General features: G+C 39.2%; 3 protein-coding genes and 1 long non-coding RNA gene across 7 annotated transcripts; 2 read left to right on the top strand and 2 right to left on the bottom strand.

The window, feature by feature from the left end:
- Positions 1-526: 526 nt before the first annotated feature.
- On the bottom strand, positions 527-4,085 carry LOC132204733 (translation initiation factor eIF-2B subunit delta). 3 transcript variants are annotated; one of them, XM_059633446.1, is made up of 10 exons: positions 3,925-4,081; positions 3,572-3,615; positions 3,161-3,368; positions 2,721-3,100; positions 2,479-2,666; positions 1,992-2,402; positions 1,563-1,737; positions 1,320-1,503; positions 1,054-1,260; positions 527-869 (listed from the first exon to the last, which is right to left on the bottom strand). In XM_059633446.1, the coding sequence occupies exons 2-9, from the start codon at positions 3,590-3,592 to the stop codon at positions 1,070-1,072; spliced, it is 1,758 nt and encodes a 585-aa protein (XP_059489429.1). In that variant the 5' UTR covers positions 3,593-3,615; positions 3,925-4,081; the 3' UTR covers positions 527-869; positions 1,054-1,069. The 3 variants fall into 3 exon arrangements, with proteins under 3 accessions (XP_059489429.1, XP_059489431.1, XP_059489430.1); XM_059633448.1 differs by lacking the exon at positions 3,572-3,615 and having other exon boundaries at positions 528-869; positions 3,925-4,085; XM_059633447.1 differs by lacking the exon at positions 527-869 and having other exon boundaries at positions 1,005-1,260.
- Positions 4,086-4,187: 102 nt separating this feature from the next.
- On the top strand, positions 4,188-7,809 carry LOC132204738 (uncharacterized). The gene is made up of 5 exons (XR_009442550.1): positions 4,188-4,553; positions 5,052-5,307; positions 5,924-6,156; positions 6,292-6,510; positions 6,622-7,809. It is a non-coding gene; the product is annotated as an uncharacterized LOC132204738 (long non-coding RNA).
- Positions 7,810-8,414: 605 nt separating this feature from the next.
- LOC132204737 (uncharacterized) lies at positions 8,415-9,504 on the top strand. Its single transcript, XM_059633454.1, has 5 exons — positions 8,415-8,575; positions 8,628-8,752; positions 8,812-8,991; positions 9,042-9,143; positions 9,197-9,504. The coding sequence occupies exons 2-5, from the start codon at positions 8,630-8,632 to the stop codon at positions 9,335-9,337; spliced, it is 546 nt and encodes a 181-aa protein (XP_059489437.1). The 5' UTR covers positions 8,415-8,575; positions 8,628-8,629; the 3' UTR covers positions 9,338-9,504.
- A 776-nt stretch (positions 9,505-10,280) lies between these two features.
- LOC132204734 (CTTNBP2 N-terminal-like protein) lies at positions 10,281-13,345 on the bottom strand. Of its 2 annotated transcripts, XM_059633449.1 has the most exons (11): positions 13,161-13,344; positions 12,807-12,908; positions 12,507-12,749; positions 12,249-12,353; positions 11,919-12,098; positions 11,710-11,870; positions 11,517-11,656; positions 11,392-11,466; positions 11,265-11,335; positions 10,778-10,966; positions 10,281-10,715 (listed from the first exon to the last, which is right to left on the bottom strand). In XM_059633449.1, exons 1-11 carry the CDS (start codon positions 13,203-13,205, stop codon positions 10,704-10,706), a joined length of 1,323 nt encoding a protein of 440 aa, XP_059489432.1. In that variant the 5' UTR covers positions 13,206-13,344; the 3' UTR covers positions 10,281-10,703. The 2 variants fall into 2 exon arrangements, with proteins under 2 accessions (XP_059489432.1, XP_059489433.1); XM_059633450.1 differs by lacking the exon at positions 12,249-12,353 and having other exon boundaries at positions 13,161-13,345.
- Positions 13,346-13,428: the final 83 nt, after the last annotated feature.

Raw genomic sequence — 13,428 nt, 5'->3', positions numbered from 1 at the left:
CCGTCGCAGATCGGCCGCCACCGACATCAATGACACGCAGATATTCCGAGGTAGCACACATGGCGCTGCAGTCACGTGGCTCAGCCGGCAGTGTTGAGACGCAACAGCCAATCAGAGAGCGGCCGAAGATCTTCGGCCGCAGCCAACTGGCAGCTCATAATCCGCCTCGTACTTGTTGGCCACTGAGTTTCTACCACGGCCGCCGGTGGCGCCACGATCCATTGTGCGAAAATAGAGGAGGGAAAATCGCAGGACAATATCAATAAAGATCTGATTTTCAGTTGTCAAAATAATAAATGATAAAATGATAATGGAAATTGTATAAAAATTTACAATTTAATAAAATCTTATATGTCAGCCCTATTTTAGAATATGATTGTATCTTTACATATAGTAGGTGACACTTGGATTCACCAGTTAAATTAAATTAAGCAAATGGTGAATTTACCGAATTTAAAAGATTTTGCTATCAATTTTTATTTGGAATAATTTTAAATCCACAAATTTTCAATATCCGATTTTCATGGAACTTAAAAAAGTTTAGTGAAATTGACATCAAAAGAATTTAAAAGAGGCAATTGATTATGTAGAAAAAACATAACCTGTGGGAAACCTTTTTTTAATTTAGGCTTAGTTACTATATTCTTTCTTACATTAAATAATATTGTATGTGAAAAATGAGTTTTAAATCCAAAAATTATGAAACAGGATCTTGCCAATTTCTCAAGGACAGGAAAATTTCCCACCGAATTTCTTTTCAACGACACAGCTGAAGTAAAGATAAGTTTTATGGTGACACTGTAGTTCTATTCTGGCCTCCTCGTGACAAACTTAGCATTGACGCCAGAGCTTCTGAGATATAACTAAAACTGTGTAGAGAATTAATTGAAGTAGAAAATCGGCAAAAATCGGGTAAATAAAAATATTCATCTTGTAGTCAAGACACAATAAAACACTTCATTTTCGTAGTAAGGATAAGGATAATGTAAAATATTAAAATTGCATTAAATTTTTCCCATTTTATAATTGATCCTTTAAATACATAAAACTTACCAAATAGATTAATTATTTAGTTTGTCCTTGTCTTCAGAACAGTGTCGGAAGACTGCATGTGCAGGACAACGGGTACCGAAGAGCACGGAAGAACAGACACCTCGGTGAGGATTGCAGTTATCAGCCGTTCAGGCACAACATCGTACAACAGAGAGCATTGGGTCAGTTTCGGCAAATTCTTCAATTGAGGTGCAACAGAATTAGGCACTATTGAGGACAAAAATTAAATTGTAACAAAAACACTATGCTGCTTTTAACATCCATACCTAGCTCGTTCTGCTGGTAGAAAGGAGACAAATGAGATTGGTAGCTGAATTTATTTGTTTCGCAACAGGCATAAACAGGCACTCCTTGGGCTTTGGCCACAGTGGCCAACTGGGCGCTGCCGGCAGGACCAATCATGCTGCTGTTGGCCGTCATTGAATCTGCCCCGAGCAGAACCAGCTGCACCTGAACATTGACAAAGGAAGATAACATTATTGTCATCAACAAAAGTTGAATTGACTCACTTTGGGCATAATAAAAGTGACTTGATTGACGAGCAAGTAAGTGCAGCTGAGTTGCATCTCGGTCAACTTCTGCAGCATTCGCAAACCGCTGTTGTGCGTTTTTGATCCTACCACCACCACTTGAAATTTGATTTGCTTCATCAATTCTGCCAAAACGCTGACAATTAGGTGTGAGCTGCAAAAACAAGAAGTTCTTGTAATTTGTAAACCAAAACTGCCTCAAAAATTTCATAAATTGATCCAGTTGGAAGCCACGTAGAAATACAACTTCTAATGTGCATTTGAAATACATTTTGAGGCTTATAATTCTGCAAACATTCCAACTATAATCAAGAATTAACCTTTTAAAATGTTTAAAACAATTTAAAAATCGTTTCTAATCAGGCTTTTAATTTATGAAATTTGTAGATTTTCAACAATTTATCTTACTAAGAATAAACTAGAATGACGTCTCCGCATCCCATCTTATCAGCAAGGTTGAGAGCCACACTTTGCGAATCTTGGTCCAATTTGTTGACAAAAGCCAACGCTGCCTTGTTGAGCACCGATTTGGCCTCGGTCTCGGCAATCCCGTAAGGCAGGGAGTTAATCCTGAGGGCTTTGACCGCCTGCTCCATGGACACGGAGTTGGGTCTGCAGGTGTCCAGGTAGGCCATGTGCTGTTGGACGCGTTCGGCCAGGTGCCGACCCAGCTCCACATTTTCAGGGGTGTGGTAGTCGTTGATCAGCTGCATCAGGGCACGCGTCAGGGCAACTGACCTGGCAGTGCAGCCATCGACCAACCGACTCCTGAGTTGGGCTCCAAGCTGCAGAAATGCTGGGTGGATCTCAGATAATTCGCTAATTAAGCAAAAAATTAAATTGTTATATAAATGAAACAATAAATCAACAACCTCCACATAAATACTTCAATTACCTTTGAGGAAAAGCATTTTCCCTCTTCATGGCTGCCACAGTCCTTGCAAGTCCATGCAAAGCTGGTCGAACTACTTTAGCTGGCGCTTTCACAATCTGAGCTGGAGCTTGTTGCACTGGCTTGCTTGGCATCTCCTTGCTCTGACCCTTCTCCTTGTCCTTTTGTGCCTTGGCAGCTCTTTGTGCTTCCTGATTAGCAAATTCAATTAGTATTTTGGTGCACATGAAAATTTAAAAGACTACTTGTTTGAGTCTTCGTTCCTCCTTCAGTTCTTTGTTGCTCTTCTGCTGCTGGGCCGGTTCAGGTGAAGCAATTTCTTTCTTTACTTCTTCCTTTTGAATCTCTTTTACCTTAGGAGCGGCAACGCTTTCGTTTCGTTTTTCCTTTTTTTTCGGCTCCACCTTCGGAAGTTCTTTTTCTTTCGGAGCCGCTACGCTTTCTTTTGCTTTTGGCTCATTCTTTGGCTCGGCTTTTTTATTTTCTTTTCCCTTCTTAGCTTCCTTTTTTGCTTTCCTAGCAGCCATTATTTCCTCCCTGGTCATCTCTGGTTTTGCCTCATCCATTTTTAATTTTTCTTCGACCAACTCGACTTTTCCCAAATATTTCCCCTCGACTTCTGGAACTAGTTTAATATTTTAAAATAAAATCTCATCCAAATAATCAATATTATTTTGAAACCTACCTGGTGTAGAAATATCAGAACACACTAACTCATCTAGTTTTACTTCTTCAATTAAAGGTGGTGTAGAAGACTTTGCGCAGCAACAGGGTACAGGTGGAAGGTCCCCTTTGACTTCTTCGATTTCAGCTTGGGCCTCACCACCGTCTTCCTTAGGCCCTTGTTTATTCAGCTTCTTTCGAAGCCTCTTCCTTTTCGATTTGCTAAGAGCCTAAAAATTTCACTCATTAGTTTATAATTTTCAAATAAAAAATAGCAACAATAATTAAATAACATTAAATCTCCATGCAGGTGATAATAATTTTTTATTTCTTCTCTTCATGAGAAACTAATAAACTGAATTTGGTAAAACAACCTCAAAAATACAACAAAAAAGCACACATCACACTTATTTTTGAACTTGTATTTATGTACCTGATCTGGAGTTCCCTCCATTCTTACTTTCTAGCTTTAGCACACTACACAAAGAGAAAAAAAGGATTTTGCTTAATATTATTTGTACAAATGTTGGCAGCAAGAAGTGACAAAGATTTGGACTCAATTTTTGCGAGGTTGAACGGTCGAAGCTTGAGAACAACTAAATAAAGGAATTCTTTCACAGAAATAGGTCGCACAGATGGAAAAAATCGGGGAGTTTATAGAAAAATATCACAAAAACAGTAAATATATTAAATCTTCTTTTGCGTTTTTCTTCAACAGCTGTTGCAGAAAATCCCTAGCTCTGGAAATTTTGAGAAGTTTTGACATTTCGATAGCTTTAAACTCACCTATATGCTATGCACTAATCGAGGCCAAATTTGCCAAGGAGAAAAGCGAGGAAAATTCAACAATTTGCGACCAAAACAAGGTCCGTCGCTAAATGAAGAGAAAGATGATGAAATGAAAAGGAAAATCAAAACAAATACATCCAAGGTGTGAAGGATACGAATTTCCGCCATTTTTACTGTCTCTCCCGAAAACGTCGCATCTCCTCCAAAACTTATTTGCCTTGGTGCATGCGCACTGCGCATGTTTACCTGAGTGGCGCTCCAAGCTGGTGAATTCTTGATTGTTGCCTCGACGAAGTCGACGAACTGTCACTCCGATTTTGAATTCCATACTGTTCAGTCTCAAATTTTAAACTCTCTGTTTGAAAATTGAAATCGCGCCGCGAATAACAACTTATATTGAAAATCCGTCGCAGGATGAGGATGGCCAGTGAAGACGAACTGATCGACACCCTTTTGATGCCCAAAGGCTTTTTGTTCCCGGCTCGATTTGCGACTCTCCTTCGAGTTGGACGATGAATTCGCGGCGTTCTTCGACGTCGTTTTGGCCACCCTCCACGTTCGGGTTCTTCTTCTGATCCTCTTCCTCCACGACCCGACCGTCCAAAGGCTCAACTTTGACACCATCCGTGAGTTTGCGTTTAGCTTTTATTTATTTATTTTATATTTTTTGGTCATTTTCCTTTGGTTTCACCTGCGACTTGTGTCTTAATTACCAGCAAAGAATAAGCGTCGCGTGTTTTTTTTTAAACGTGAGAATTTTCCTTGCCAACAGATTCCGATCGCATCCTTGCTAATAAATTTTATTCAATTTTTTTATTTGAGTAAAATATTTTCTACGAAAAAATAACGTATTATTTGATTTAATTTGTATTAATTTGTATTAATTGATTTGTTTTTTATTATTTTATTATTAAAATTGTCATAAATAAATGTCAAGAATATAAGAAAAAATGCATTGTTGGATGTGCGAATGAATTAGTAAAAAAAACCGTTATTTCGTTTCCATGGTGAATTCTTGATTGTTACCTTGACGAATTGTCACTCCGATTTTGAATTCCGCACTGTTCAGTCTTGTTTTAAACTCGTCTCTGTTTGAAAATTGAATTCGCGTCTCGAATTTTTAGTCTAAAATTCAACATGCGTCGCAAGATCAGGAAGGCCAGTGAAGAGACGACTTGATCGACACCTTGCTCATGTCCAAGGCATTTGTTCCATCCTCGATTTGCGACACATTCGAGTTGGACGACGAATTCGCGGCGTTCTTCGACTTTGATGCTGTCGCGCAAATCCAGCTCGCGACGGCCCAGTTTTCCGGGATGGCTGGACCGCTAATTTTCATCTACTTGACCACCAACGGCTGGCCCGTCACCAGGCAGATGAGTGAGTATACCGTTTTTTTTATTAAAAAATTTTTATTATTAATTTGCATGTATTTTGCATTCAATCGCGAGTTCAATAACAGCGTGACGCTTTGACAGCCTATAAAGTCGAAGCGAAAAAGTTCTTTATTGTCAGGTCACGTGATCATTATTAGCTAAAATAATAATAATATTTTATTATTAATTTGTAAAATATGTGATATTTTTACGCAAGTTTGTACACGCTTGTGTATGTTTCATTTAATATGAGACGGGATCATGGAATCAATGGTGGGAATTGAGAAATTCAAATGCGCCGTGCATCGTAGAGTAAATGGTGCTAAAACAATTTCATTTTATTCAATTTTATTATTTGAGAAAAATATTTTCTACGGAAAAGATAACGTATTTGAACTGTTTTTTATTATTAAAATTATCAAAAATAAATTGAAAGAATAAAAGAAAAAATGCATTGTTGGATGTGCGAGTGAAAGCAAAAAAACCGTTATTTCGTTTCCATGGTGATTGATTCTTGATTGTTGCCTCGACGAATTGTCACTCCGATTTTGAATTCCGCACTGTTCGGTCTTGTTTTAAACTCTCTGTTTGAAAATTGAATTCCCGTCTCTAATTTTTAGTCTAAAATTCAACATGCGTCGCAAGATGAGGCAGGCCAGCGAAGACGACATGATCGACACCTTGTTCATGCCCAAGGCTTTTGTTCCTTCCTCGATTTGCGACTCATTCGAGTTAGACGACGAGTTCGCGGCGTTTGACGTCGTTTTGGCCACCCTCCATGTTCGGGTCCTTCTATGATCCTCTTCCTCCACGACCCAACCGTGCAAAGGCTCAACTTTGACACCGACCATTCGTGAGTTTGCTTTTAGCTTATATTTTTTTTGGTCCTTTTCCATTGGTTGCGCCAGTGACTTTTGGTACAAGCAAAGAAGCGTCGCTTTTGAAAAAAAAATTTAATATAAAAACGTGAGAATTTGCTTGCCAACAGATTACAATCGCATCCTTGCTTGAGTCAAGGACTTGACACGCAAGGCCAGCAGCGTCGAGTTGCTGGAATTTGAAGAGAACTGCGGCCCTCCCGAGGTCCACGAGAACTTCGATGCCGTCGCGCAAATCCAGCCCGCGACGGCTCAGTTTTCCGGGATGGCTGGACCACTCATCTTCATCTACTTGGCCTCCAACGGCTGACCCGTCACCAGGCAGATGAGTGAGTATACCGTTTTTTGTTTTATTTATTCAGATTTGTTTAATTGCGACGCCTAATTGAATTTTTTTCATCATTAATTTACATTTATTTTGTATTATTATTTTTTCACAGACATAAGCAGGAGATGCTGGTCTGCGCCGGTCAACTCTACGCCCAAGGCAGGACAACGCTGGCTGTTGAGACCCAGGAGACCGTCGAACACCTGCGCCGAGTGTCAACTGCTTGTCATCATGCCATCAACGCCATCAATGCCAGGTTTGACGTGAAAACGTTGGTCGAGCATGAGGGAGACCTGCTGGCCGCGACGCGGATGCGCATCGATGTCAGGGTCGCTTCTTTGGAGGAGGAGTTGAAGGAAACTGCTGGCTGAAGAGAAGGCCTGCCAGAAGCGATGTCGTGAAGTGGACCCGACATGCAACGACGATCAGACGCCGCCATCGAAGAAGTCCAAAGCTGGATGGACATCAAGGTGGATCCCTTTCTGGTCTTGAATTGCCTCATCACTGCTAGCGCCGTTCATGGTCTTCTCGTTCTTATCCGAAATAAACAAACACCATGATCCAAAAGCACGTAAACTATAATAACAATGTAGTTTTTATTCATTCTTCTACCAAACAAACGGCACAATTAACTGTGCATGATTTTATATTGTTTAAAATTCATTTTAAAACTCCTCTTTGCTGCATTCAATAATTCTTACTTGGAAAAATTTTGATAAAAATTATAAAAATAATCTTTATTTTGAAAGCAAAGTTGGTTCAATGTGAAAGAATTCTTAATTGATTTGAAAATATAAAATCTGTTTTGTAAAAGTATTCATGTCGACCACTTTTTGAATTTTGATTTATTTTTTGAACACTCGTTTGGCTCGGAGCTCTCTAATTGTTCGACTCTTGCAAAAGCACGCAAAGTGGCCGCGCGCTCTCGTAATTAATTCTGAATCTCGTACGTGTCTGATGGGACGTCCTGCTCTTCGGGCCGAGGTCTGTCCTTCTTTGGCAGGGACTGCAACTGGCCGACACCACCCTGGCCAGAACAGCGGCTGAATTTTGGCACCGAAGTTTCTACTCTGTTTTTATCCATTATTGTTTTGTGCAAAAAAACCATGTGAATTCTATGGCTATTTCAAATTATACAAATTCCTTTCAACTGCGAAAAGAAATGTCGGTTTGAAATGGCGACGATTTAAAAAATTCGGTTTCCAAGAATTCTCAAAAAAAATTTTTTAAATAATTCCTTAGCGATTTTTTTTTTCATTGTAAAATATTATTTTACCTTCGGCATTTCATTTATTGTGAATTTTTTAATTGGTTCTGTCGCATCCAAGCTTTGTTTTTTCACATTCTTTGGCACGCAATTTATTATAAAATTGAGAAATTTAAAAAAAAAACAACAACATTTTGCATTGTGAATTTGAGCAAAAACCGTTATTTGTTTTTAATTTGTATATTCAATTGTTTGGAGGTTTGCTATTCTCTCCATCAAGAATTCTCATTCAAAATTTTAACTTTTCGCATAGTGCGGATGAAAATTCAGTAAAATTCTTCATTAAAATTTAACATAAAATCCAAGGCGGATTCATTCCGTATCGTTTATGCTGAGTTAATATTCTAATAAAATTTGAAATTTCAGTTAAAAATTAATTTATAATTCATTATAACCTTCACCTTGACACATTATTGATATGTAGGAACGTCATTGTTATTTTATTAGCTTCATTTAAAAGTCCAATGCACTGACGTAGATTTGCGCCTGGTTATATCTCATCTGCTTATCGCATATAATTGTGAAAACAATTAATTATCTGGGGCCTCTTGCTAATACATGAATATGTGAATCCCAATCGAGGACCGTTTTCTTATCAGCAAATCGATTTCACAGAAAATGTCATGCGATAAGCAATAATGATTTTCCTAGTTAGTCAAAAACGCCCAACTCGAGAGATTGATTACAATATAATTCTTCAAACAAAGTCCATATTGCTGTCTTGTCTATTAAAAAATAAATCCTCGGCCTTAACGGCAACATTCTTTGTCACTCCAACATCTCAAGGCACCAAAATCAGGTAAATTCTAAACTAAAAAAATTAAACAACAAATTTTATTTAAAAAATAAAGAGATGCCAAGCAGAGTGTCTTCATACATGTCCAGCCAGTCGGACAACAGTGCCACAGTACGGAAGCGCTTTTCAAGTGGGAGTTACATCATCTCCATTCCAGGAGTGCTCAAATTCTTGCTTATTGTAAAATTTAATTTATACCAATTCTAGTTCATTTTTTAAAATTTTTATTGTAACTTAAGGTGATTTTCCTGGTCAGTGGGATAATTTACGTCAGTTCATCCAGGTGCCCGAACTCACCTGACTGGGACCAAATTTTATTCCCGGCGGTGATGTTCTCCATCACTTTCATCTGGTTAGTTCTTTACGCCGTTTTTCTCCTCGCCATTGCCAAAAGAAATCTCGACCTTTGGGCTCTCTTGGTAAGAAAGACATAAAAGTAGTGAATTTAAATGATTTGAAATAACTGAAGGATGTGGTGTTATCTTCGGTGGCGGCGATTTTGGTTGTGGTGATCTGCATTTTGAGCATCACCAACTGCTCAGCTGGAGACCCCATTCACGCAGTCCCCGCGGTAAGTGCAAAAGTCCCAAGTAAAATTTGGAGAATTTAAATTGATTTGTTCAGCCGGTGGCTTTGGCCGGGGCGATTTTTTTGGCGGCCAATGCTGCTGCGACCTACATAATGTGGAAGTACCAAAAGGTTCCAGCGCCCGAGAGGCCCGACTTTATCAATCGAATGGCCAGGAGGTTCACAATTGAAGCTTAAATCAAGACTGAATATTTTTAAGAAAGAAAAACCCAAACTTTTTTTATTACAAATGTCGCAATTTGCTTTTTATTGAGGGGGTTGGAATTGAACACGTCTTGACGTAATAATAATATAGAGTTCCAAACAAAATATTCAATTCGACAAATAAAATAATTTATCCTATACAAACATATTGTTTATTTCCTTTCTTACGTAGATGATTGAAAGATCATTTATGGCCGGGGGAAAGTAACATGTAGAAATTTTTGACTGCCCTAATTCAATAATTTAAGTTTGGAAGTCCATTGCAGTGTATATAGTTTTGTCTGGTACGGCCCGTCAATCATATAAGCTGCGATGTTGGCCAAATAGGGCTAAAACTCACGGAGCTGCCGTTTTTTTTCATTCAGTGTAAAAATCTGCTCGATAAATCTAACTTAATAAACCGACTAAAGTTTAATTAATCTCATTCGAGCAACGAGAACAAAGACTCAAGTTTTTTGTTCACATTTACAATTATCATGGTTAACAGTAAATACTTTGCATCTAATCGAGTAAATTTTGTGATGTGGGGTACACATTTTGCAGCTTCCTATCTTTAATCATAATGCAAGGAGTATAAGTAGGAAAATTATCTACAAAGTGAATAAATATCTCTCTTTGCACAGAACATAATTTATAATAATAATAATTATATACGAAAGAGTAATTATTCACACAGAGGGCAAGCATAAGTGTCTGTAAAAGATGACTATGAAAATAAGAAGAGCAGCAGGCGTAAAAAAACGCAGATTCTGGTTTTTAGTGTTATGTACAAAATATAAATGTCAATAATTGGAAAGTTCAGGAGCTCAAATTTTCTGGGAAATCAAAATTCTGCACGTCATATTCCATAAGTAGTTTTAAATGGAAAATTATTCCATTACATAACATTTTGAATGGACTAAAATGACTCTTGGAATAAGTAGCAATTATGACCATTGCGAAAAGTTGCCCTTTGATTAAACTTCTGAGCTAAAAGTAAATCAATACAATAAAAAAGTTGGATATGTCTTCTTTTAAAGAGAATTAATTTAAAAAATGCAGTATCACAAACAGTGAAAATTGTTTCGAGACCTTTCGTGAAAAGTTGCGAACTAAAAAAAGTTCCGACATGTCTCTGATGGGGTAGTAAACGTGGCAGGTAAAATCAGCTGCAGGGTTGATCGAATGTGAGAAAATGCACCCTGTGTTCTTGTCAAAGTAAAGTTGGAATCCAAATAATATACCTATGGAAGTAGTGCCCAATCGGAGGTGGAAGTTTCCGCACTTGGAAATGTTTCGCAAATCGCTTTTACATACATGAGTAAGTTCAGTCCGGAGCTGTGGAATTTCTGTTCTGAAGTCATGACAGAACCTGAAATTTAATAATGGAAGTCAGTTTCTGCTGTAGAAAAAAGGGGAAAATTTGAGACAGACCTTGCTCGTCTTAGGATCTAGGTCGGTTGGCTTCTTGGGTGGAATGACGGGCTTGTTAGGCGGCACCGGAGGAGGGGTCCCGCGTACGACTGGGGCAACTTTTTTGGCTACTGGGCTAACGGCCGGAGCCGTTGCGGTTGAGGGCATCAAATTTGTCACAGGAGATAACTTTGGACTAGTGGGGATGTTCTGAAACATTAAATTACAATTAGTCGACAACTTCTTTAAAATATCTAATATTCTCATAAACCAAGTTTTTTTAGTCAAAATGGGATTTTTCTTCTAGTAGTATTAATTTAAGCAATATAAAACAACAAACAATAAAAAAAAAAAAAATAAAAAAAACCCTTCGACGAAAAGCCTAATTTTTATGTAAAATAGTTAAAAGACAACAAATTAAATTGTTTTATCTTTCAATCTTAATACAATCTAAGCAACACAAGAACTCTTAGTATCTACTTAATATTTTACTAAAAACATAGCATACCTGGTTTGGCTGTGCTGCATCAGCAGGTCGCAATGTCTGGCCTGGAGACACGGACCTTGCAATCCCTGTAGCTAAATTCAAAGGATTAATATTCTGATCATCTCTTTACATCAAAATGTTTAATTACTTGGTGCGCAGACAGGAACACTAGAAACGGTAGCAGTCGGCTGGACGACTTTTGAGACAACGCTGCTTGTCATGCCTATGAAAAAGCATTGTGAAAAAGTTATCACGAATAAACTGAATTAGTACCAGCTGCGGTCAAATTGGCAGGTTTGGGCACCAGCTGAGGCGCAACACCAGGTCGAGGCCTCATTGTTGCCGACTGGCCGGCAGCACCGTCCATGTACTTCCGCTTCAGGGCCTCCAACTCGATTTCTGCCTCTCGGGCTCTGTTCGAAAAAATTATTTTAAAATGACCTTTCATTGACTTGAACAATTCTACCTTTTCTCCTCTTTTGCTACTGCTGCCTTCAATTGCTGCCGCTCGGTGTCAAACTCGGCCAAGTGCTTTTCGAGCTCGGCCTCCATCTGCAAAGCCTTTTTGCTCTCCTCCTCCAGTCCTTCGGCCATAGAGTCGACTCGACCCTTTTCCTCACTTAGAATCTACAAAATATGTGAGTCACCAACTTTTTGTCATCAAGTTAAACTTACTTGTGCTAAATCTTCTGACCGTTTTCTCTCCTCAATGTACTTCATGATGGCTTTTTTCCGATCCTCCAGTAAAATCAGAACAATTTGTTTCTGCTTTTCTCGCTCCTCTTCCGCCAGCTCCGAAGCTTTTTTCAGTTCTTTTTCCAGTTTCTTTTTCGCCAATCTTTCGATATCGAGTTCCTACGGATTGAAATTTGAAATCAGAAAAGACAATTAAATCTACAGATTGAGATAATTTTAAATCCTCTAATAAATCTCCTCAAATTTTTAGTTTTTTAATCTGTCCGAAGAGAATCGAACTTATAAACTATATCCAAATTCTAAATATACCTGCTTCAATCGAGTTCTGTCCTTTTCTAACCCATAAGTGATATCATCCCCTTGTGCCGTGTCATGCTCATGTTTGCACTTTTCCTCCTCCAACTCCTGCACCACCTAATAATTTGAAATTCACCCATCATTCAAACGAAAATTTCAAAACGTTTCACAATTCTACTTTTCTTTTCTTCTTAAATTTACTCAGGCAAAAGAGAAGAAATCAGACAGGGTGCTCGCTACTGTAAGTGCACAAATAACCAAAGTTTTTACCTTTCTGTGTCTATCCTCGGCGTCCTTGAGGATTTTGGCCATGTGAATTTGCATTTTCCTGTTTTGCCTGATGAGATTTTCGATGGAGGCAACCTGTCGGTCCGCCAGGGCTCTGATTTGGGTCTCGTCCACCCTCGAGTCCTTGACCTGCGTGCTGTCCCTCTGAAGGGCGGCCATCGGCTCCGACTGGGCTGCTGGAGACCGGAAGCGGTTTTGTACGAGCATTTGCTTCACCTTTTCCGACTGACGAAAAACCTCAAGATTATAAAAAAAAATATTCATCCAAGTGTTTTTACGCACCTTCAGAACGGCAATCGCAACGTCCCTGGCCTGCAGCTCGCCCTCCAGGTGGCTCAGCAGCTTCAGCAAGTCGGTGCTGCTCAGGTCCATTTTTGGGTTCCTCTGCAAGTGTTGGACCAAATCAATATATTTGCTAAATCTCTTCAATACAACTAAAAAAAATCCGGTAAAAACGTTTACTTTGTGGATTATTCAATAAAATTCTTTCAAGTAGGTTTTAGCAGCTTCAAAAGTCGAAGAAACTTCATCGGGCGTACACATTTTGGAAAAAAACATTGAAGGTGACAGACATAAACAACGATTCGCTGATTTCGGAGGGGCCGAGGGAATCGGGGAAAAGTGGCCGCGGGTTACCTTCAGCGTGCTGCTGGACAGCTTTTCCTGCTCCTGGGTTTGCATTCTCGGGTCATGCACTGGTTTCGGCGGCCGTAAAATGGTGCGGACAGACCATAACCGTGCCTCTCAGCACATCCCTGCTGCTGCGATCACAAACCCTCCAGACTACACCGCCATGTTTTCACTTCCCTTCCGTCTGATGCGCGCGCCGATCGTCATCTGTCACTTCTGTCAGCGTAGTTTCGTTTTGCACCACAGATGGCGGCAGCATCCACAATCCACACGT

The sequence above is a fragment of the Neocloeon triangulifer genome, unplaced genomic scaffold, assembly GCF_031216515.1.
Source record: "Neocloeon triangulifer isolate White Clay Creek 2 clone unplaced genomic scaffold, ASM3121651v1 ptg000022l, whole genome shotgun sequence".
NCBI classification, from domain to species: Eukaryota; Metazoa; Arthropoda; class Insecta; order Ephemeroptera; family Baetidae; genus Neocloeon; species Neocloeon triangulifer.
Note: the sequence above shows the minus strand (reverse complement) of the source record. Positions and strands in the feature narration are given on the sequence as shown.